The sequence below is a fragment of the Cygnus olor genome, chromosome 3 (genome assembly GCF_009769625.2).
Source record: "Cygnus olor isolate bCygOlo1 chromosome 3, bCygOlo1.pri.v2, whole genome shotgun sequence".
NCBI classification, from domain to species: domain Eukaryota; kingdom Metazoa; phylum Chordata; class Aves; order Anseriformes; family Anatidae; genus Cygnus; species Cygnus olor.
In genome coordinates this window covers 6,220,268-6,244,767 of record NC_049171.1, presented here as the reverse complement: position 1 = coordinate 6,244,767, position 24,500 = coordinate 6,220,268, and the positions used below count along the sequence as shown (strand labels likewise).

The 24,500-nt window shown below is 44.3% G+C and overlaps 1 protein-coding gene across 3 annotated transcripts in view; it reads left to right on the top strand.

The window, feature by feature from the left end:
- Positions 1 to 24,500, top strand: part of RCAN2 (regulator of calcineurin 2) — a 78,611-nt gene that overhangs the window by 37,566 nt on the left and 16,545 nt on the right. The window contains exon 1 of one of the 3 annotated variants that reach the window (XM_040554282.1): positions 3,118 to 3,701. The exons of the other annotated variants lie outside the window; for them this stretch is intronic. Within the exon in view, the coding sequence (XP_040410216.1) occupies positions 3,615 to 3,701 (87 nt within the window). The 5' untranslated portion in view covers positions 3,118 to 3,614. Of the gene's footprint in view, positions 1 to 3,117; positions 3,702 to 24,500 lie in introns of those variants that run through there. 3 annotated transcript variants of the gene reach the window in all.

The window sequence follows — 24,500 nt, the reverse complement described above, 5'->3', positions numbered from 1 at the left end:
GGGTTGCTCTTAACCTCACTCTGAAATATTCCCCTGAATTATTCACGCACGGTGCCCGTTTAAGTCCACGCACAATTGTTATGATGGTCAAAACATGAAACAAATCTAAAAACTTCCGCAGGATTGCTGTTCAAAGTGCTCTGCTTGCTCTCCATCCTCAGAATTACTGGTCGGGGTCTTAAGCCTGGTATAAAATGGGTAGGGGGCAGCGAGAGAGTCGAGACGCGCTCCTGCTGAATGCCAACAGAATGCCGCTCCCATTAGCGATGGCTCAGCTCACTGATGTCTGAACTGCTCTTCTTCCTGCACCTTGGCTCCCGTCGCAGAGCACTTAGGTAAGTTTTAAGGGGTGTATGTGATCCAAAATTCCTCTGGCTCAGCACCTGCCAGCAAGAGAGGGGCTTCCCTGCACCAGCAGTAGGGCAGAGGTGGTGACCCGTAGCAGTCTTTGATCTGGAGAACCTGCTGAAGGAGTAGTGTCAAGCGTGCTGAGGTGCACGCCTTCTATATCGATCACCGTTTATGAAATAGGATGCTTTAAATCAGGCGTGAGATATGGTTTTAGTTTTCCTGGGAGTTTGGTAAATTGAATTTAGCAAGACCGTCTATAGCCAGAGATCAGAATTTCTTTTAAGTAAATGAACGAATCTTTCTTTCAGTTCGATGGAAGAACAAGTCTCCTGATCTGGAGGAAGCAGTCAATATTAACCTGACAATTTAAAATGAAAAGTGAAATAACGTTTATTAACGTTAGGTGAGGCTCTGAAGAGTTGCAGAGCGCCCTAAAAAAATCTCAGGTAGGATTTTATCTTGATTTAAAATGAGAAGTGAGTAGTGACATAGAATATATCTATCGGAAGACCTAAGCTGAAGCACTGAAGCACGCTGTGGAGTTCTTCTACAAGGTAATCTCTGGTTTCCCAAAGTGAACCCGACTGGGGTGTCTCTGTCAGGACCTTGCTAAAATACCCCAGGAGCTAGAAGAGTTTTAAGGGAAAAAGCTGGGTTATGCATAGGAATAGGCAAGAAGAAACTAAAATAATTGCAAAGGGTTTCTTTACTAGGGTGGAGTGGGAAAGCTGCAATGATTCTGGTTTGAAAGGAGATGAGAAGTAGAAGCGCAAGAGCAACCGTGAAGTGGAACAGGTCAGCGTGCACACCGTGTCCCAGCACTCACAAGATTAAGCAGACAGGCTATTGAAATTGAGAGACGACAGATTTAAAAATGAAAAAAGGGAAATTGTTACAGGATTATCTATCCAGCGTGGCTCTGGGCTGGGAGATCCTTTTCCCCTCGCTGCTGTGAGACCAGGCTCGGGCCGGGCATCACTGTCGCGTGCGTGGCTTGGGCCGCCTCTCGCCGTTGTCTCATTCCTGATATATTTTCCTTTGCAGAGTTTGTTGCAGTTTTTGTCTCCTGTTGGTCCATGCTGCTAAAACTCTCGCTGGGCTCAGATACCCATGACTCATCTTTGCTTTCAGTGCTTCCTTCCAGCTCTTTGAAAACCACTTAGGAACTTTTCAGCTTTCTGATGACATGATTTTTCCATTGCTGCCTACTTAGAACTTCAGTCAGGCATCTGTATGCTTTTTTTTTTTTTCTGTGATATCTCATATATGTGATATTCAAATATGTGCATAAAAGTTCTTCTAAACATGCACAGGAATGTTAACTTCAAATTCTTTGCTAAAAATATTTTACTGTAGTTTGTGTGGGGGGGGAAAAACAAGTGACTGGCGTAGAAAACAGCCGATGAGCCGTATTCATTCATTTGCTGCCTTGTACTGTCCTATCTATTTCTGTTGATCTGTATATTCCCAGTTTGTAAAATCTGTAGTGCTGGGATAAGTTTCTAGTCTGGTTTCAGATCTTCCTTTGCGATTGCTGCTGATGGGGCTACTATAAATGCAAGTTAAAAAATGGCCGAGCAATTGAACAGAACTTGGGAAAGTTCTGATAATGGATGTCAGCTTTGCTGTGGCAGCATCCAAATTTACTGCCAGCTCCCAGGGGTGAAGAGCCAATTTCTCAGCAGAGGTTGTTCTTTTGTTAACTAACCTGCAGGTCCCTGCGCTTCCCAAACTTCTGGTGCTGGCGAAAGAACAAGGCGGGGAGCTGGGCAGCTTGAGCCTGGTGTGGACCTTCTGCTTCCAGATGTCCCAGCCATCCTTTTGGTGCAAAGAACTCGAGGCCCTTTCCCCAGGTGTCTTTGTTTTGAATTTCGTAGCCTGCAGCCCCATCTGAGCTAGTTCTGCACAGTCAAGTTTAAAGATCAGCAGCAAAGCGTGGGCATCGTCCCAAAGCGTGGTGCGAGCTGCAATACGTCCCAGTGAAGCGGAGCAAGCGGCACGGCCCCTGGTGCTGAGCTGCGTGCTGCTGCTGCTGGGTTTGTGTCGGCTGCCGAACAAGCTGAGCGCACGGCCTGTGTTTGCTGCGGTCTGATGGGCCTGCAATAGTTAAAGGTTTTAATTCCGCCTGTAAATCTGACCTAGCCATAAATGTCATCTCTAGGACAGCAACAATTAAAAGTGATCTATGGACGGCGAGGATGAAAAATGAGAGGAAAAATGATGTTGCAGCTCCGGGTAAAGATCAACTTTAAAATACCTACAAACTTGGGACCTTTATTTCTTGATACATCTCTTTCTGATGTGAAAAATAAACCGATGAAGCACAGACACACTGAGTTACTGGGTCCAAACCAGCTTTACTTGGTGCGTTTCCTTCTCAGCTGTTGCATTTGGGAAGCAGTAACTCTAAGGACAGGTGGTACAAGGGTTGCTTAATGTGACATCCTTATTTCAGGGGACATTTTCTTGTTCTGTTCTTTGAAGGGCTGTTGCCTTCCGAATCACGGACAGACATGCCTCTGATCTTCCCGAAGATGAGTCAGGGTGTAACTTGCGTTTGTAAGTAATGGGGTCACATTTGCAGGATGTCGATGGCTTCTGCTGGTGGGACGAGATGTTCTCTAATCCCCTGCGTGGGGTCACGTCGCTTGCTGTATGGGAAAGAAGAGCTAGTAAAACAGAATGCTGACTTTTTTGTTGCTTCTATTTTATTAGCGCTCTGCTGTGGATTTTAAGGTGTAATAAAGTAATGGATCATACCGTAAGCTTGGTGGCTTTAAATGCTGGGTTAATTTACACTCGGAGCGGAGCTTTCAGTGTCAGGCGATCTTTTTTTGCCAACATAAGCACTCAGCTGAAACAACAGCTATGACTCAGTTGCCAGCGAACGCTGCTTGAATTGATTTAGTCGGAGTTCAGATTTAGCACATAATCATGTTCAATTTGATCCACTGTGCTGCCTAGAGATAAAAGGGTTGAAAAAATAGATTTAGCTTATGTCAGTCTTGGTGGTGATGTCATTGCCATGAGAGATGGAATAGCGCTGTTACTATGCTCCGCCGGCTCAGTCGGTGGGTGTACGAGGGGAAGGCAAGGAGCAACTCAGTTAAGTGCAAAGAGCTCGTGGCGGAGGCTTGCAGTTATTGTCGGCACTGAAACAGAATTTCGGACAGCTCAATAGCAAATACTGAGCCGAAGATTTTTGTTTTCTTCCGGTCGTTTGTTACTCGGAGGTTGCTTAACTCTGTGTACAAAAGGGGGGGATGCCAGCCCGTAGCATGGACTGTGATGTCTCCACTCTGGTCGCCTGCGGGGTTGACGTGGAGATTTTTGCCAACCAAGAGGTTAAGGTATGCACCTACTGTTCTTTTGTTGCAGATGCTTCTTAGAAAAGCCTGTGGGAGCGATGGGAGTTTGTACGTAGCAATCCAGGATACGGAGGCAGATGAGATTCTGCTGCAGTAGTAAAAGGCACGCCGTTAAAAAATGTGTTAATTAGGGGAGAGGAACGTGGGAGAGAAATGTGCCTGCTTTTTACAGTGGTTTGATAAGCTGAAAGCATAGCCCGGTGTTTACTCTTTCCTGATCTAAGAAATGGGTTATATAACTGGCATCTGTGTACGTGCATGTTTCATGTTCAGAACAAACCATTCATTGTTAATTTTGTCGAGATATTTTTAGTCCGGTGTCACTTTTTAGATCAGCCGTGCCGTGAATGTTATTTATCAATATTGACGATCTTCAGCTGTCTTTACTCATTTGAGCAGGAGCTGGTCCTCGTCTTCAGAACCCAGCCGAGCAGACGAGTGTCAAATCTTTGCGAAGGGTTAAAAGTTTGGAGCAAGTATTTTGGTGCATCTGCAATAGAGCAGAATACAAAAAGTTGTGCATCTTGCATCTCGTATGAATACCTCAAATGCTTAATTCAAAGACTTGATATGCTGGGCTCATAGTCTCTTAATTAGACGACTGCTGTAGAAAAATCATTGTATGTAATTGCTTACTGTTGAAATCAATTATCTTTCTCATTTGTTACGATATTACTACGAGAAAATCGCTGCAAATTAAGTTTGAAAGAGGAATTTTAAGTATGCTTTTCACAGATCAGCTGAAAGAGCTCAGAGGCATAGCACAGTGACATTCAGCAGTTTATTTAAAGGACACGTACAGACAACATTAGTTCCTAATCTGATTGCCGTGTTCTTAGCATTAAAAGAATGGGATGGGGGGGAAAAAGGCTGTACAAATCTGAGGTCAAGTTCTGAACCCCTGTTCTGTTTAACTCTGAGTCATACCTTGAAGCCAATGGAAATATCTGGAAAAAAAGCATTTTCATTTGCAAGAGTTTATCCTGACTCTTATTCCCCTGTTGGTTTGTTACCAGGTGATATCACACACACACTGTGTACAAATGCTTTTATGTTGCTAGCAAGAGATTCTCGTTAATTTAAAAAGCTTTTTCTTCACAGTTTAGTAGGGGATTCAGAGATGCAACTGATGGGGAATAATTCGGAGGAGTGGTTCAGGTGGACAGTCCTGCCTGCATCGGGACACGTTTCCTGTAGTGCTTTGAGTAGCAAAATGTTTGTTGTCTTATTCCCTTTCTTAAATTGCCTACAGATTTATTAATTTTTAAGTTCTAAATTTAGAAATTGACCTGCATTGACATAGGCTCATATTGGAGTGGCTGTCTTTTAGTGTCTGGTCCACGTTGAATATTAGGCTGTGCAAGAAATTAAAGTTGCAGTGATCTTCCTCTGTCCTTATTTATATGGCAGTAGCAATGGAGAAGTAAAAATTCAGATTCCATAAAATCAGCAGGAAGCTCTCCACCGACTTTGGTGAGAGTTAGATTGGGCTGATTTAAGCTGCAGCATCTGAAAAGCACGGCTGAAGAACATGGGCTAACAGAGAACAAAAGGCTGACGGGGACGTTGCAGGAACTGAATCCCTTTCGTGTGCCTTTACTTGGACTTGCAGTGCTTTGTTTGCTTTGGTTAAACCTTCCCCTTTTTTCCCCGGCGTCTGAATTCAAATGCAGCGAGTGCAAAGACTTTGGGTGTATTTACAGTGGAGACTGCACTGCAGACTGCACTGCAGCTTGGAAATGGTAAGCCGACTTCTAAGTTGCCTGACTTGGATGCCAGAAGCAGACAGTCCTCGGCCACCCGTGGCTCGCTGCAGACCCATTTTCATGCTGGTGCCAACAAATGCTGGGGCAGGGTGCTGCATGCTTCCCCCAAGCTGGTCCCTGGTACCCGTGTACCCAGCAGATCGTAGCGTGGGCACCCTCTTGCTGGAGCTGGAGCGCTGCCGGTGCTTTTAAAGGTGGGGAGAGCTTCTGCTACTCTTGGCTCACTCCGAGAATTCCAGCAGCAACGACAACAACAAAAAACCTGTGGGGTTTTTGTTTGCAGAAGAGGTTCGCTTCAGCTTACTGATGGTGGTGGTCAGTAGAAAATCGGTGACTTTGAGGGGAACGTCCAGGTTTCAGGTTGGAAAGGATTGAGGCCACGGGTGTGGAAGTTGAAGGAAAAGAGCAAAAGCAAGCACAGAAGTCCCTGCCTTCAACTGGAAGGCACAAGTATCACCCAAAACTCAAATCCCAGGTTGCTGATGTGGCCGGGGGCTGCCCCATTCGCCAGGCCTGCAGCAGAAGAGCTCAGCGTGTGTTGGGGCTGTGGAGCAGGTGACGATGGTGGCTGCTTGGAGCTGCGGCTTCTCCTGAGCCCTTGCTGGAGTGCTCACACGCTGGAGGGGCAGTGGCTGCCGCTGGGTGCCGGAGCAGAGCGAGCTGCTGGGCTTAGTGCTGCTTTCCCACCCATGGAAATGACCTTATCCTGCAGCCGTTGTGCTCTTAGCGCCTGGCAGACAGGCTCGGAAATGCTCCATTTCCATTTGGCCTCTGGAACAGGAGAACGCTCGCTCAGTACTGAAGGCAAAGCTTTGTGGTTTCGCCGTTTGGAGCGGCTCATCCTTGCACTAAACACGTGTGGGTGCCCTGAAACTGGCAGCTGGCCCACGGCGCTGACACCGTTGGTTGGCCATCCATGAACCCATCGAACAGGCCTTTCGCTTTCTCTCAGCTGTTGCTCTGAGCTTGCCTTTTATAGCCCCCAAATTGGGTCAGGCTAATCAAGATGCTACTTAACCGTGTAGTGCCTCTATGTCAGGACTCAGGAAAGTTCAGAAGATATCCGTAGAAAATGCGTAGTACAGTTCTGCTTTGAAGTTCACCTGGATAATTAAGATTCTTCTTAATGAAGAATCTCTAGATGATGAATTTATGTAATGTTTGTTACATGAGCAATTAGTTAATGAATATCTTGTTTATTTCTAATCGAGATATTCCAGACGTTACCGAAATTTAAACTCTTACTTCCTACTCAAAGCAAAACGTTCTTATGTTGCCAATTCATGTTCTCTCTTCAGTTACATTCACGTGTGCCATTCGGCTAGGCAGCAATGTGTGGTTGGGACAACCAGGCACTACTGCAACAGAGAAGAAATATTAATGACAGGGACTGATTAAATTTGCATCTGAAGACAGTAAGGTAAAGTAATGCAGATAGGAACATTACCTTGATGCAGGAGAAAAAAATAAGGTGGAGATGAGACAGGCAGCCAAGGAAGACAGTAAAAATAGTTCCTCTATTTTGACCGTATTGCTTTGGGGCATTAATCCCCACTGGGGCAGGATCTCCGTCAATCTGTAAACTCATTATTTAGTTCAAATGCTACCATGAGCATATTGCTAATGATATTTGTTTGGGATGTATTTGGAGGTCAGTCTTGCCTGGTAGTTGCCTGTGAGAGGTTTAGCTGCCTAACACCGTATCTAAACTTCTGAGAGCAAAAGAATATTTGGCTCCTGTGTTTTTTTCATCCCCGCTTCAGTTCTCCATTTGTAAAAGTGGCTCCCTCGCTCCCAGAGATGTTCTGAGGTTTAAAGTTTAAGTGCTCTAAGATTAGAATCAAGTGAAGAAAGCTGTAGAAAAAGGGAAGTGTTGCTGCTCTCTGGATACTGCCAGCTGCCCAGTGGTAGAAATCCTGCCTTGTCTGGGGAGTTTCAGGGCATGTTCTCAAATTCTTCTCCTTAGCCACATAGCCTTGGTTTAAGGGAAGAGATTGTTGCACAGTCATGACTCCAAAAACTGGAGACAGAAGAGGAAAACCAAACAACGGCGTGACCACAAAAAAAGAAAATAATCCTGATAGCTGAAAGACCTGTATTATAATCTCTTGCCGTTAGTATTTTCTGTACCTGATAGTTCTTTTTAGTTCTCATAGTTCTTGTTTGCATGTAGTATTACATCTGTAAAATCTTTGATATGCAAGTACCCAAATCCCAAATCTTCTGTTGTTGTGTTGCTGGGTTTGTTTTGCCCCTCCTCAAAATAAGTTTTCCAAGGTGAAGTTGTTTTCAGGTCCATAGTGATCTAGTGCAGTGTTTCTCTGAAGGCCTGTATACGTGCACTCTCAAGTCAAAGACTTTTGTCTCAAGCTTTACCGATAGCTTGCTGGTTCTTAGCATGACTTGGATATTGAGCAAAATTGTATGTTTTGAGGGAAATGTCTCCACTAACCACGTTGCATGCATCTCCTTATTTTAATGAACATTTCTGCACATAGATTAATGGATATGTTTTTATAGTTGGACACTTCTTCCCTTAATATTTTCCAGGAGTGATTATACCAAAGGCATTAAATAATCTACTTCGTTTTGATCGTTCGTGTGCCAAGCAGCATGTTTGCTTTGGAAGACATTATCTGATCATATGCAGAATGCAAACAACCATGACAGTGTGGTTTCAAGCAGTGAATTCTTTCTTGGTGAAGAGATGCTGAGCAAAAAGAGTAGCACAGTTTATCAAACACTTGGGTAACACTCAACTTGCCAAGGCTCAGAAGCTGGCCAAGCAGAGCATCTGCCCAGCGCTCTGTTGCTGCAGGGTTTTCTGTTGTCCTTCCGCACACCTCAAGGGGTGCCAGGAGTGTGTGCCTGGCCTTTTACTGAAAATTGCCCCCATTTATAAGGCTCGGTGTCAATAAGCAACTTCTCGTCTAAGTGCCAACGGAATTCAAGTTTTCCACAGAGGAGACTTCTGAGGCTCATGTCAGGGTACTGTCTGAGCCTCCTGTATTTACTGACTTCCAGTGTTGAGTCTTCACTCTTTTGTTTGGCTTAGATCGTACCAATGACCTTCAATTGCTACTAGCTTGAGGCATGATTGCTTAGCTGCCCCCTGCACTAGCAGCAGTATAGGATATTTAACATTATTATTTGTCCAGAGAAAAAAAATTAAACTTTCCCCCTTTTTCTCCTTGGCAATGTTTCTCGATGCATACGCAGCCATAACGTTTGGCTCCAGCTGATGCTTTCCATCTGGGCTAGAGGTTGATTCCTGCTTTGTTCATGTTAATTCCTGACAGCACAGATCACTTTCTCATAACATCAGTATTGTTAGGATGCATTTAGCTGCCCTCATTTGGTGTTGCTTTTGGTGCTCAGTCAAGGAAAAGCCCTTGACTGCAGTAGCTCTGACGGAGTAACCAGCCCCACTGGCACTGCGGGATCCTGCACAGCAAACCTGCAAGGGGAAACCAGATCACAGAATCATGGAATATCCTGGGTCGGAAGGGACCCACAAGGATCATGGAGTCCAACTCCTGGCTCCACACAGCACCACTCAAAACCAGACCCTATGTCTGGGAGCGTTGTCCCAGCGCTTCTTGAACTCTGGCAGCTCGGTGCCGTGACCACTGCCCTGGGGAGCCTGTCCCAGTGCCCGACCACCTCTGGGTGCAGAACCTTTCCCTCACACCCAGCCTGACCCTCCCCTGTCCCAGCTCCATGCCGTTCCCTTGGGTCCTGTCGCTGTCCCCAGAGAGCAGAGCTCAGCGCCTGCCCCTCCGCTCCCCTCGTGAGGGAGCTGCAGGCCGCCATGAGGCCTCCCCTCGGCCTGCTCTGCTCTGGGCTGAACAAACCAAGGGGCCTCAGCCGCTCCTCACATGCCTTCCCCTCCAGACCCTTCACCATCTTTGTAGCCCTTCCTTTGTACAATCCCTTCCCTCACCCAGCTAGCAATGCTGTGCCTGATGTACCCAGGGTTTTTCTGGCCCTTTTGGCTGCCAGAGTATGGTGCTGCCTCAGCCTCAACTTGTTGTCAGCCAGAACCCCCAGATCACTTTCCACAGGGCTGCTCTCCAGCCTCTCATACCCAAGCGACTGGGTGTGGCTAGACTAAGCTATGTATGCATATTTGTGACAGAATATATTTTGTATACCACCAAGATCTGTTCTCTTTTAATACATCTTATTCCTACCTTCTTTGTCTTCCTTCCTGCTTCATCTTTCTGGAATGCAAGAAGGAATTGGGTTTTCCCTTGTTGTTATTGTACCGTGTGGTAGATGATACTAGAAATAAATAACAGTACTGTTGAAAGGATCCAAACGCTACGTGATACGTTACGACATGTTATGTCAAATTCTGAGAATGCTTTGGGGACAGTTCTTCTTTCAGCAAATGGAGGTGGGTAATTTGTATCGGATCTTCAATTTCAAAGTTAGCAATTAATGGAAAAATACTTAATGGCAAGTACTTTTGAGGAAAATGATTTTGAAGTGCGTTTTTCAAATGAGGAAAGTCTGAGATTAGATGGATGAGGAATGTCATTTTTTAAAACTCATCTTCAGCAAACTTGTGGAGCTGGTGCACAGTGCCTTCTTGGAAGATTGCTTGAGAGCTGGAGAAGCGTGTGACAATTAGCAGTTAAAACGGCGCTTCTGAGTGCATGGTGGAGATCATCCATCCAGACGCGAAGGACAGATGGGATGTGTGTTAAGAAATTGTTGTGGCTAGATCAGATACTCCTTTTGCTTTACTGCAGTCTAAGGCTTTGTATATGAAGTGAAAACCAAGTGTGCAAAATTGTAAAATGAGTTTCAGTTAGCAGTGGGTTTAAATAAGAACGAGAGAAGTTCTATAGTGCCTAAGAAAGAAGAGGAAAGAGGAAAACAACGTGCAAATCCAATAACAGCAAGAAGACAGCACCGAACAAACAATGCAGAAAAGGTTACAGTATGACTGATTTCATGCGTGGTTGTATAAAGAGCTTGACAGATAATCAGCTAACTTGATAGAAACAAACAACAACAAAAAACCACCTAGTGGTGGTCAGAGCAGAAGAAAAGTGCCAAAAATACAGAGGTAAGGTATTCAAGTATAGAGGACCTGATAAAATCTATCGAAGCATGCGTTAGGATATAGCTGAAATAATCTTATATATATATATATATATATAAAATAATCGCTATTTGAAGTTATCTTTCAGAATTCATCAGTTACAGACTGCTGAGGGTTGGAAATGGGAAGAAATAGCATTGGTGCTTGAGGAGAAAGGGGAGAAAGGCGTGGATAATTACAGATAATCTTCTCTAACTTGAATTCTGCAAAGTGTGTTTGTGAGTACTGAGGAACTACTAAGGCCTGGGTTGTCCAGAGAAAATCATGTTAAATCAGTTGCCTTCATTGCTTGGCGGGGCAACCAGATAAGTGGGATAAAGGAGGCATGGGAAGTAGATATTTTGACTAAAGCTTTCACACCGCTCCACAAGTCATTGTCATAAATAACGTACAGGCTAAATACAGTTCCCGTAAGGTGGGTGCACAGTTTCTTAAAAAAATGCCTAAACCAGAAGTGGTTCATTCTCAAGTGGTGAAGCCATTTAGGTAGGCAAGCTCACGTATTTCTTCCCACAACCAAGTTTTTGTTGCCGTTTTCATTAATGACTGGTGTGACAGACTAGAGAAGAAGCTTTAAAATTGTGTGGATGATGGGATGGGATGATGCCGTGCTGGTGGGGCAGGGTCAAAATTCTGAACAACCTGAAATTATGCAACAGCGAAGACCAGAGCAGAGGAGTACACTTGGAGAAATCAGTTACAGCTCTATGAGGAAATTTGTGTGTCTAAACAGTTTTAATGCAAATCTCTGGAGTTTCCTGGGTGCTTGCTAGTGTAGGTGAGCCGTTCCTCTCTTCAGGCTACTTAGACTTCTCAGATGCACACTTTTTGTCTGTAAAATGAGATTTAATGTTGCCATCTGGTTTACAGATCCTAAGAAGAAAAGTACTGAAGTGTGAAAGGTACTACCTTTCTCTAGAGAAGCAGCTGATTGTGTCACAGGATTTCTAGGACGGTGTGACCAGCCAGCTACCTGTGGGCTACTGCTAGTCCTTGAACCATAACCAGGGGATTGGTGAACTGGAAAAAAATCTTATTAATTGTGACAGCTGGGAGCGAAGCCAAATGCTTTGTGATAGTAATGTGTATGCAATCATAGTAATAATAAGTATGCTGCTTATGTTATAAGTAAATTATTGACGTACTTAAAGTTTTAGAGATCTGGGAAGTTGATTTTTCTTTTTAATAGTGAATGAATAAAGGGGAAAGGTGTTTAGATGCCAATTTCTTGCTGTTGTAGCAGATAACTGGACTGCAGCTGTTGAAAAACTGTTGTGATTTAAGCTACGTGCACACAATCCTAACTCCCAAAGGAGAGGTATTTCTTGGGGTAAGCGACACAGCTTTGAGTCACCGAGTAGTGATGAATAAAAATGATGCCATTTCCTTGGCATCTAGTAGCAGAGAAACAGATTACCCAACGCGTGCTGCATCCAAGAAAATAACAGAACATTTTTGAATGTCATTGGCTAGATGTTTGCTAAAACTTCTGCTTAAGCTCTAACTGTTCTATATAGTGTGAAACAAGCAGAGCAGGAGGACAATAAGGCTTTTATACAGGGGAGGTTTCAAATGCCTTCTAAGGAGAATTTACTTTGCAGAGAAAGTAATTGGTATAGATATGGTAAAACTGTAGTAAATGGGAATGTGCCAGGGCTGTGTAAAATAAAGTAAGTAGCTGATAACAACTGCAGATTATCTTCAACGACTCTATTTTGAGACCACTTATCTGTAGGAAGCTCCCATTGCTTTCAACCTCTTTTGATTCATCTGCCCCTAAATGTTTTCCATCAAATTTGAGGTTTATCTGTAGCAAGTCTAGGTCTATTGTGTTCCTGATCTATGTACCCTGTACTCAGTCTGGGGGCTGCACTGAGGGACTCAAAGAATGGATGTGTTCACTCTTAGTCGACAATTTTAGCCGATAATTTGTCCTTCATAATTAAATAGTAGTATCCCATACTGATTAAGGAAATAGTTCCTCCAGCCCAAGCCAATATTGAAACTGAAAAATGGAAATTCTGGTTGTGAGCCCCAGTGAGCACAGCCCCTGCAGTGGTGACTTGCAGCTGGCAGGCTGAGACCCTCAGAAATTGCTGGTCCTGTGTATTTTTGTGTCATTTAAAATCTAATTGCACCAAACTTTAGTGCTTTAGGATCTTTCTTCAGAGTCAGACTCCTTGAGAGACACATTATGGACTTGCATGATGGCATTGGTAAGGCAGGTAACTTCCTTTAGGACACAGAGACGGCGTGAAACTGTCACATAGCAAGAAACCGGACTCTGCAGGATACTAGCTATTTTTGTATGTCCTACTTGTTTTTTTAAAAAAAACGTTCATAAAAATAGAATCCACATTTGGTTACCCCTCCGGCCGCCAGACGCTGGGCTCGCTGCCTTCCTACTGACTTCTCAACAGCTCTGCACACAAGCCCCTGTGAAGAGCAGCTTCGGTTTCATAATGCCAGTCCAGTATCTTTTTAATATCGTGCTGCTACTGGTACATTTTTCACATCAGGAAATGAAAATGATTTTGATGAAGAGCAGCGCTGTTTTTAGCTGTAAGATAGGATTAGTCTACTTTCCAGCTCTTGTTTCTAAACAGAACCCGTGCCAACTGGAAATTATCCAGTTGGTTGAAAAATGACATGGGAGCAGTTTGGTCAGGAATATTTGCTTTTTCACCCTGGGGTTTCTTCCATCTGCCTACTAAAACAATTATATCACTGCAAGACTGAAATTCCCTCATCCGTATCCTGTCTGGTAGCGGTCAGTGCTAGCGGCTGTTGAGGCAGACAGAAACCATTGCCTCTCCTGCTCCCTCTGCATAACTTGTAAGTAGCCCGGGCCCAGCATCTCCCCTTTAGGTGCTGGGAAGCTTCTTACAGCTCCACGCAAAGTCTTCTCCCTTCCAGCCTGCACAAGCCCAATTTTCTGAAATACACTCTTTGATTTCATCAGGTTTGATAACGCTCTGAAGTCTTGGAGGCTAATTAGGCACTATATTGGAAACGAAAATACCCCATCGTATTTTTCTTTTTGGATTAGCTGCGTGTTGACCACTACACGGCATTTCTCTGATATTTGAGCATCAATGCACCTTGAGATATTGGTGTCCTCTAAAGGCTGTGACCTGTCTCTGGAGACAAAACAGCCTCTCAAAGTGCAAAGCACGTATTTTTTTTTTTTTTTCACTGAAGTTTATTCAAACTGGAAAGCATTGTCAGGTTTTTAGAGGACAATGCCGAAATGGATGCTAGTGACAATATAAAAGCAGCTCAGAGGGAAGAGTGTATAATCTCTCTCTATGCAGATGCTTTCCGTCCATTTTCTACCACGATCTGCGAAATCAAATTCACAGTTAAACTCTCCGAGATGATAACAGCATTAAGCTCAGCTGTATCCAGCAGATTATAGCTAATCAGAGGCTCCTCGGTGGCCACAAAGCGGGCGAGTGGGGGAGGACGCTACACTCGCAGTCCCTTACGGTGGTCTCTTTCAGGGCCATGCATTAATGTAATCATGGCAGTCGATGGAAGTTCTGCCATGCGAAATGAGGAGGAGCAGATTGCTACCTGTGGTTATCCTTCTCTCTTGTGTCTGTCTGTGCATACACGCACTGGTGTCTTTCCATTTTTTACATCGCGATTCCTGTTGTGAGGAAAGCCTATATGCTATGCAATAATAAAAAGGAATTCATTTTATCTTCTCCTTCATCTAAATACATTAACCCGGCCAAACCAGGATGCCAGGAAATGGCCTCAAGTTGCACCAGGGGAGGTCTAGGTTAGATGTCAGGAAGAATTGCTTCACAGAGAGGGTGGTCAGGCACTGGGACAGGCTGCCCAGGGAGGTGGGGGAGTCCCTGTCCCTGGAGACATTTAAGAGACGTGTGGACGTAGCACTGAGGGACATGGCTTAGCAGTGCTCTTGGTAGTGTTTTGTCATTGTTGGACTTGATATTATGGGTCTCTTCCAGCCTAAATGATAAATTATTCTAATAAGAAAATGTTCAAGTTTAATTTTCTTTGTAGTTGCTCATATCATAGAATCATTAAGGTTGGCAAAGACCTCCAAGATCATCCGGTCCAACCAGCATCCTACCACCAATGTCACCCACTAAACCATGTCCCGAAGTGCCACGTCCAACCATGGCGCTGTGTTTTGGATTTGTGATGGGAATCGTGCTGTTAACGCCCTGGTGTTTCAGTGTAAGCACTGCTCAGCACCAGTCGAGTCGAGGACCTTTCTGCTCCTTGTGCTGCCCTGCCACAAGGAGCTGGGAGGGGACACAGCCAGGACAGCTGGCCCAGGCTGCCCAGAGGGATGTCCCATACCATGTGGCATCATATGGCAGCACTTGTGTTGTGTATCACTTGGTTTTCTTTTTTCTTATTAATCTGCCTTTATCAAAACCTCCGTATTTTCTAACTTTTGCCCTTCCAGTTCTCTCCCCACGTGCAGCTGTGGGGCTGGGAGGGAGAGTGAGCCAGTGGCTGCGTGGTGCTCAGCTGCTATCGAGGTTAAACCACGACACATACTAAAGAATGAGCGAAGGAAGGACTACAAAGAGTTAAGCAGGTTGCAAATGAAATGTACATAAAGAATTGGTAATGAAGACACACTGGCAAGCTACAGAGGGAAACTTTCATGAATCATAAAAGCCTTTTCTGGAAATGATTTTGCTTAAGAGATTGCAGCAACTCAACATATTTTTGCTGGATCTCTCAAATTAAGAGAGATTTCATGGTTACTAAAGAAAAAAGAATGAGAACAACGACAACAAAAAAACCAACCCACAAACCAACCCAAAACCAACCCAAAATAACCCCAACATATACTTTCTGTTTGCTCGATTTAGAGTAGGGCAGAAAGTTTGCATTTTGATTCGGAGGAACCGAATTTGTTTTAAGACTACAACACAACAATTTAAAGCAAAGCGTGATTTCGATGTAGATAGAACAAGTTTTGGAAGTGCTCGTATTTTAATTTTGGAGAGCCGGGGGTGTAACTCAGAGCTGAGCTGGTGCTGCAGTACGTATGGACTCGTGTTCCTTTCCCGAGGCACATCGTGTTCCAGTCCTGCGCTGAGCAGGGAATTGCCACCTACGTGTGACCACATTAGGTGTGACCCCCAACAAGCCCGGCTGGGGAACAGCGAGTGATTCATCTAATGGCTTGCTTCTCCGTGTACACCTTCCATAGGACCACTCTGGAAACGTTAATATAATTTTCTCCCAAGGATTGCGTTGGGTTTCTTCCGCTATGTCCTACAACAAATGAGGCTTGAACATCAAAAGTGCGTATTGTGGTGCACTGCAGTACTTGTAAATCTGTTCGTGCTCTAGAAACTTCTTTTTTCTTTTTACTCACCGATTAAAGTATGAAGTTAAGGGAGAACTAGACCAAGGAATCCATATTTCTTTCAGTTTAGGAAACGTGAAGGACTACCTTGCGTGGTTACTGGACCAGACGCAGAAGTTCAGAAGCAGAAGGTTGTAGCTGAATCCAGTCTTTTGGTCCTTTTGAGCATTTCCTGACTTGAAACTCTCATAGAAATTCACACGTTAGCCCTTCATGATCTAGGTGATAACCAGGACTGTTAGCGGAGTCTGAGCCAACCTTGGGCTGAGCCAAACTAAGCAACGAGCGGAGGTTTGAAGTGCCCTCGTGTCCTGCAGAGGTATGGTGCGTTAACCAAGCACAAAATGCAGAAAGGTGTGCTGTGATGTGGTCTAAGCATCCCTCATGCATCCTCGAACCCTCAAACCCTTACCTAGCCCATCAGGTGAAATCTGTTGGAATTGCACGTGGCATCCGTTCAGTTACAGTGGGTGCTGTGTGACCACTTCGAGCTCCTTCTGTCTCCTACAGCGAGCTGAATGGGCCGGGATGTCTGAAACGGATCCTGAGAGGATCCATGCCCCTTTCCTTGCTGTCTGTGCAAGGCTTCATCTCTGTGCACCTTTGTTCTTCTCTGACCCAAGCTGATTTTTTCTTAGTTTTCTTTTTTACCACGTATTTCTGCTGAAAGGCACCTTTATTGAACTTCTTCACGTAGCGTTGGGCTGGAAGCGCTGATTACGTGTAATTTATGTGGGTTTGCTGCAGACTCCGTTTAGTTGCTCACCCAGGGGTAGCATAGTGCTGCTCTTGCTGTGTTTTTATTGTGCAGCGAGACTCCAGACATAGAGGCTGCAGCTTCTAGGAGCTGTTCACATGTATACAGAAAGCAGACCTGCTGGAGTAATTTACAAACGAAGTGTAAGACGGAAAGACAGATGGGCCAGACTGACTGGCAAGAATAAGGAGCAGTGAAACAGCACCGTGAGGGCGTCAGACAGGGGTCACACTTCTGCCTGTTTTGCCCTGTGTTACGGGCTGCAACAGCAGGGAAAGAGGCAAGAGAGGAGGTAAGAGCTTCATTCTTTTATGCTTTAGTGCAGGGGTGACAAGACTAAGGCGTGGGTGTACACTGGCTTCTACACTTTTGTCTCTGGTCAACTATTTTCATTGGTATTTCGAGTTAACTTTCAGCAGAGATCTTCTTGTTAAACTTCTGAGAATGAATATTGCTGGGTCAGTCATTTTCCCTTCTACCTTTTTCCCATTAAATAACATTCATGAGAGAGCATGAGATTCTCTTCCCCTCTCCTGCTGTTTTTTTTCTTCTAATAGAGGGTCACCTTCAAAATTATTGGTGTCCTTTCTCAATCAAACCTCGGTGGAACTCTATTTTGAATGATGTTAGTGCGGTTTGCATTCGGTTGCATTTCTCATTGAGACGGGAGGGGGAAAAACATTCCCCGTGCCTGTGATGAGAAACAGCTGAAATGCCATAAATGTTGATCACTGTGGGCAACCCAGTAAATCAGGAATGGGCAAGACAAGCATTTTATTTGTTTAAACCGTCCCATGGCTTTTTCTTGTATATTTTTCTAGTTAACTGGGCTGAAAAAGACAGGGAATGAATAATATGTATGTTATGGATGTTTTACAACATTACATCTCCAAGCGTATAAATGAAACTAAGTTCTTCAGCTCTTTTAGTGTTTTCTTTCCAATATTTCATTCTCATATTCAGCGTTCTGGCCAGTGAGGTTCTGCTTCTGTGTCACTGGCACCAACAGAGGTGTCCCCTGACACTCCAACAGGCTTGGCAACAAGAGACTGAGCTTTCTAGATCATCTGACTAAGTAGATTTGTCCTGAATGGAAATGGAAAATGGTGCTTTTCCCCCCACAGTTCCCCTACGTGGGCACTGTGACCACACATGAGTATGTTCTCACCTTGCTTTCGCCACACAGAAAGCGAGAGTGGTCCACCTTCAAGGGCCAAGGGGATGACACCTCGAGTTTTCAGTCATCACCGAAAAGTAGAATAATAAGGGAATGAATATTTCAGGTTCTGTTTTTTCACAGTCCCTAAGTTTATACAGTAGGTATGAAGACTTTTCATGCTGTTTCTCATAATGAATAACCTTGCAACCCTAGTTTCCTGCACAAGGTTGACTAGCAGCCCCTTATTTGTTATTGTCCATTGCATTTTATTTATTTCAGGCTTTTTCAGGAATGCCAGCTAACCATCATTGGGAGAGATACTTGAGTCTACATCAGCACATTTTTTAGTCTGAGCTGTGGCTTCTTGTGAGGCAACTCTCCTGTTGATCTCCATTAACTGGGCTTTCGTTCACATCACAGATCAGTCCATGAGCTGGATTCCTTTCAGATGAAATTAATCCAGGAGCGTGCCTCGTGTGCTCCAACTGCTAACGCGTGTCCAGTCCGTGGCACCTGATCAGAAAGTCCTCGGCACCCCCTGTGCAGATCTGCTCCAGCTGGAATGCCCTTGTTGGTAGAGACGTAGCAACTATCGGTAAAAACTAATTAAGGTTGTTTTTCTTCCACACCTTTGTTTGCTAAATTAAGGCAGTAGGAACTTTAAGAATTATTGATGCAGGCTAGGAGTAGCCACAGCAATTGTTGTGCTACCAATTAGACGTTGGGCATACATGTCTCCAGCAATAAGACAGAACTGATAACCGGTATTGTGCTGTGTACATTCTTCAATTAAACTGAATGGAGAAGAGCACCTTGGAGTTCACTATATACATTATCTACCCATTTATTGTTTTAATTCTTAAAAAATAATAAATAATAATTTAAAGAGAAATGCTTATTTCAGGGCAGCCTGCTAGGACCTTTTCTTCATGCATTCATTATCAGCATTATTTTCATATTCTCAAGCCAAAATGCAAGACTGCTATTTGGAAATATAGGAACTATTTTAAATGCTCCACCACAAACTTGCTCTTCCTTTTTTTTTTTTTTCACTACCAAATATGATGGGAAAAAAAAAAGGATTGAAGAACGATGCACAAAATAGCGTCCTGCATGGCAATGAAAAGAAGCTTCCCAGAGACCAGCCTGATGTCTCTGCAGAGCGGTCCCTAGGCAGGGGGCAGAACTAATAGATCTATTCCTACAACATGCATTCGGCCAGCCGGCTGGAAAGCCTCCTTCCCGTGTTTTGGAGATGTGGCATCTGGAACTGGAGTGCTTCCAACGTGGAGCGTTCAAAAAAGCTGTCGTGGGCAACACAGTAAAATAGCAGAGCTCCTATGAAAAAAAGAAATGTGAAGTGTGGATTTTTCTTCAAGCTCAATCGTTGGGTGTGAAATTGAATTGAGAAGTCTCCAAAGTATATTAAATCACCCCCCCGGCATTGCCACAGGAACGGTTTATTTCATCTTGAAGGCGCCTTTGGTTTCCAGATCAGTGGAGCTAAGCAGGAGGAATGTGCGTCACTTTGAGGTAAACAGGGATGTGAGCTGGTTAAAAACAGAAAAGGCAACGCAGCAAATTTCTGTGCCCCTGACATTTGTCAGCCGCTTCTGAAACGTGAATGCTGCTTCCATTAAGCTTTGGGGCAGATATTATCGCCGTGCCTTTTGTTGTGCTGACGAATTGGAAGCAGGACATGCATTTGTTTAGTTCCCTTGGTTTTCAAGAGGCAAGGCTGCCTCGTTTTGCTCGCCAGGAGGCTCGCAGTGCTACTGCAGTGCCAGCACCCCTTGCTGGACTGCCCTTATGCAGGAGGACTGGTGGCGAGGGATTCTCTTACTGCCTCCGTCCCAGCGTGAGGTGGAGCCATCAGGCTTCTTCCAGCTTGACGTTTCCTTTTCCAGCCTTACTGGTTCTATGATTCTCTCTCTTTTGTCACAGCCATCTTTTGTGAGATGATGAATTACAAATGTCTACACCACGTTATGTAACGGCTGTTACCTTTTCTCAGAGTCTCTTTCTGGAGCAAGGCGCTGAATCTGTAAGCAGTAAACCTTTTATCCACTATTTTTGGTGTTAGAATCTGGCATGTAAGGACGGCAAAACCCTGGAGGTGCAACCTTCAGCATCTATAGGATCTATGTAGATGCAGCAAAACAGCACTGACCTGAGTCTAACACAGAGCAGGGCTGTGTGCAGGCATGCTTTGTGGCTACGTGTGTGCTGGTTAGTGTCGGTTCACCACAAAGAGCAGAGCAATCAGGTCACTCGTTACCAGGTCTGGAACACAAAACGTGCATCTTTCTAACCACATAGTAGGACTTAAAGGTATTAAGGACCCCTTTAACATTAATAGGACTGCAATAGTACAAGCAAATCAGTTTTGTTTTAAGCAGAGAAAGCAAAATTTAAGCAGAGAGCAAAATCTAATGTTAATCTAATGTTTGTCTTTTTTATTATTATGATTATTTATGTTTTTATATTTTTAAACTTGTACTGTTTATTTCGCCTTTGGCTCACAATTTTCCTGACCTCCACCCCTTACCAGAAAGCCAACCACAGAACAAGCTGTATGAACTGGGGTAGGAAACTTGTTTTGGTTTGTAGATGTACTGAAACAGTTGTGCAATTTTGAAAGATTCGAGTTTAAATTAAAAGAAAACAAATAAATGAGGGAAAAAAAAAAGGCACAAAGAAACCCAAACTCTTTTTACTCCTGTCTGAATGCTCTAATCTAAGTTTGGTTTTCTATTTAGGAAGAGCTGAGCAGAGCTTTGCACTGAGTTCCGAGGTGAGAAATACAACAAAACAGTGGGGTGACCAGGCAGTCGTTGCAGAGTACTTTGTAATTTCGGTTCCCTGGCAAAATACCCAGTCTGCCCTGGTTTTTTTTTTTCTCCCTTTCAGAATTTCTCACACGTAGAAACGTTCCCATCTAAAACGTACTCTGGTGAATGACAGCTGGAAGGGCACATTTCATAATGAAAAGATAGGATGGGGAGAACCTGTGCCTCAAGGTGATCGCTGAGTGATTAATTAATATTTTAGTCTCCTGTCCTTTCTTAAAGGCATGAGCATGAGGCCATGGGAGCTCTTTATTGATCATCATCATAACTGATTGAAAATATTTCTGCCCTTTCCATCACTCCTGGAATTTAACTGAGAATCAGTAGTGCTTTCTCATACCCACTTCCAAAGCTGCCTGGCAGATTTTACTTTTTTAGAACTAGAAAATAGTTTGATTAGGCTGCTGTTTACACTGGCTACTTTCACGTAAGGAATTTACACACTTCACTTGGGTTACCTCAAACTGCCTGTTTGCCCTCTGTGGCTCGAGAAATAATTGTTAAAAGCTCCTGAGGTGAACTGAATTCTTTGAAGTTCTGTTTAGACACATTTTTAGAGACGAGCCCCTTTTTGATGGACTTGTGGAATTAGAGAAATGCGTATTGCTGTCCCGTAATCTTTTCTTCCTATCCTTTTCGTGAGAGTAATTAGCCTTTTTAGTACTTCCGGGCCAGTGGCATTTCCAAATTTTACTGGTCCGAATGCAAAACAGCCTCTTGAATTTGAGCCTAAATCTTTTAATAGGCAGTCTGTTTCGTACCAACACTGTTGGTTATTTTAATGCAGATAATTCCCATCCTTTCACAATATTTCCTAACTTCTTAACATTTAGGTGTAGGTGGAGACACTCTGCTTTGTGTCCCAAGCAGAGGTCATCCACCTTTACCTCCCGCATTGGGCTCACCACTTTTTTGGCCATCCTTGCAGTCCCCTTCTGTTGCTTTTCCAACCTGCCTCTACTTTTCTTGATCCCAGCTGACAAGAGCCGTACACAGCCAGACTAGCTCGTTACGGTACCCTTTAAGTGGCACTGACACATCGCAATCTTGAAATTACTTCCTGATGATATTTCCTAGCTTCTCATGTATCTATAGATACATACGTACACACAGAAGAGTGCCACTTCAGTGACTCTGCCCCTCTAGGATTAAGCTGCCAGCCCATCCTCATTGCTGCAAACTGGGAATTTTGAATTGATTTTTCAATTTCTTTTTTTTTTTTTCAATTTTCAATCAATCCTTGACTCCTACGAGCACAGCCTCTGTCTGTTCTGCCAATTTTCATCTTTCATCTGGTGCTCCCTGAGAGCTCTGGTGTTACAACCAGTGTGGCTATGCTGAAACAGAAGACACTGGACTCTGAGATAGGAGTTTTTCTTCTAGGAAAGTTTATATCAAATGCAGAACTCATTTCAGGAAAAAACCTATTTCATAATTATAAACTATGTCTTGGTTGTTGCATGCAATTAGTTACTTGGAGTCTCTTTTATATAAATGAACAGAAAAAAAAATGGAAATTGAAAAAATGTTTGCATTGTTTGCCTACAAAACTCCAGGAAAAAGGATTAGACTGAAGTTTTAAATCACAACCATCTCCTAAATCAAATGTGTAACAAGGGTGATAATGCGCGTAAACATACTGAAGAATAAAATGTGATTTGTGTTGGAGCTCTAGGGCTCGAATCCAGCGTTCAGTGATGGCTGTGGAAAGACTTCCATTGATTTGAATTAGGCTTTGGCTTTTGTCCTGAGTGAGCACAATACCAGCGGAGCTATTCAGGGACGACGTGTTTGGAAATAAATCACGGGGACCCAGCACTGGAAGGAACTTGCTGCGGCAGAGCCCCATTCACTTGCTAATTCAGGCAGCCGTGGTTTGCAGTGCTTGTGTCGATATTTTGTGGTCCCTTGCACGAACTGACCGAATGCCATCTTCAAAAAGCCTTTCGCCACTGCTGCTGTAATTGGAAGGCTGTTTCTGAGTCATTACTCCCGTGTTTGAAACCTTTTTCTAACTTCGAGACTAAACCTATTCATGCCAATTGTTTCCGCTTGTTTTATGCCAACGCAGCCCTCCAGTTTAAATAGCTTTTTCTCCACTCTGCACCATTCTGGAAAATTACGGATGGCAGTCATGCCTCCTCTCCATGGCTTGGCTTGGCTTTGCTAAACAAACTAAGCATTTTAATTTCTTACTCGGGAAGTTGTTCGTTCCTTTTATCTTAGTAGCCTTTATGGGAACCTATTCCCATTTGGCTTAATCTTTGTGGATGCAGGCAGCAAAGCCTGTAACCTTAATGAGGTGTAATGGGGCTTTATATAAACTTGTTAATGCTTCCCTTGCTTTACTGGAAATACTTTTCCAGACGCATCCAGTGCTTTGTTTGCCTCCTCATGGCTGCATTTCACCAATGGCTTCTGTTGTGTGCCTTGCAGGTTCTGGCTCCCCAGGCAGGCTTCAGTTTAGTGGCAGCAATAGGTTTGAGTCCACGGGTGCACACCTTTGCTCTTGTACTCCGGGACTTGGAGCTTGGGTGTCACTGCAGCACCCCTTGCTTCCTTGGATGGTGCTCTGCTCGTCCTCACATCGGCTGTCATAAATCACAGGATCATTCAGGTTGGAAGAGACCTCCAAGATTATCTGGTCCAACCACCCCCCTGCCACCACTGTCACCCACCGAACCATGTCCCTAAGCACCACGTCCAACCTCTCCTTGAACACCCCCAGGGGCGGTGACTCCACCACCTCCCTGGGCAACCCGTCCCAATGCCTGACTGCTCTTTCTGAGAAGAAATGTCTCCTCACTTCCAACCTGAACCTCCCCTGGCACAACTTGAGGCCATGCCCTGTAGTCCTGTCACTAGTTACCTGTGAGAAGAGGCCGACCCCCAGCTCCCAGGTAATCAGCAGCTGTCATTACGGCGTTTCTACATTGTGCTAATTTTGTTAATAATTGCAATAAAAAGCCCAGGAACTGCTAGGGGTGCTGAGCGATGGGATACGGGAGCCGAGGTGAGGTTGCAGGTGAGATGTGGGGAAAGGCAGCCCATGCTGAAGAGGGGGCACAGAGCCCCCAGGGGAGCGGATGGGAACTGCAGCGCTGGTCAAATGAACACCGCTGAAATTTGTCGGAGCATTAATTGGGTCCCACAGAGACATACTTCGGATGGATGAAGACCGCTAGGATACAGGAAATAAATGCACAGCTCCATGACTTTCTGCATTTTGACTCACTTTCTACTTTAAGACAAGCAATGCTACGGCTTAAACTCAGACGTTTCTCTCCTTTATTCAGAAATTTAAAAAGCATTTGGAAAGTTTAGAGACTTAAAAGCATTTTTAAAATCCTGAATTGTAAAAGTGCTTTAAAAGCCCTGAATTGGGATGATTGAGTCCTGAATTATTTATCCACCAGACTTGAAAGGGAGAGGATTTGCTAAAGGTCTTTAAGACATATACGATACATTGTCCTCCAGACCAGAATGGCTCTGAAGGACTTTTATCCAGCTAAGTGCATTCAGCAGCTATCAGAAGTCGCAGGCCGTAGCAATTAAGGCGTGAGGCACTTCCTGGGAATTAATATCAAGCTGGGAGGAGCTGGGCCGGCTCAAGATGCAGCTGAGGGCCATTAGCTGCAGCTGGGGATTAATGACCTCTGCTGAGGTCATTACGATTATCAGCCGAAAAGGCAGCAAAAGGGGGATGTGCGGATCAGTTTGGTTGGTGCAGCGGCCGTGCCCGGTGCTGGGATGAGCTGGAGGCTGGTTCCCC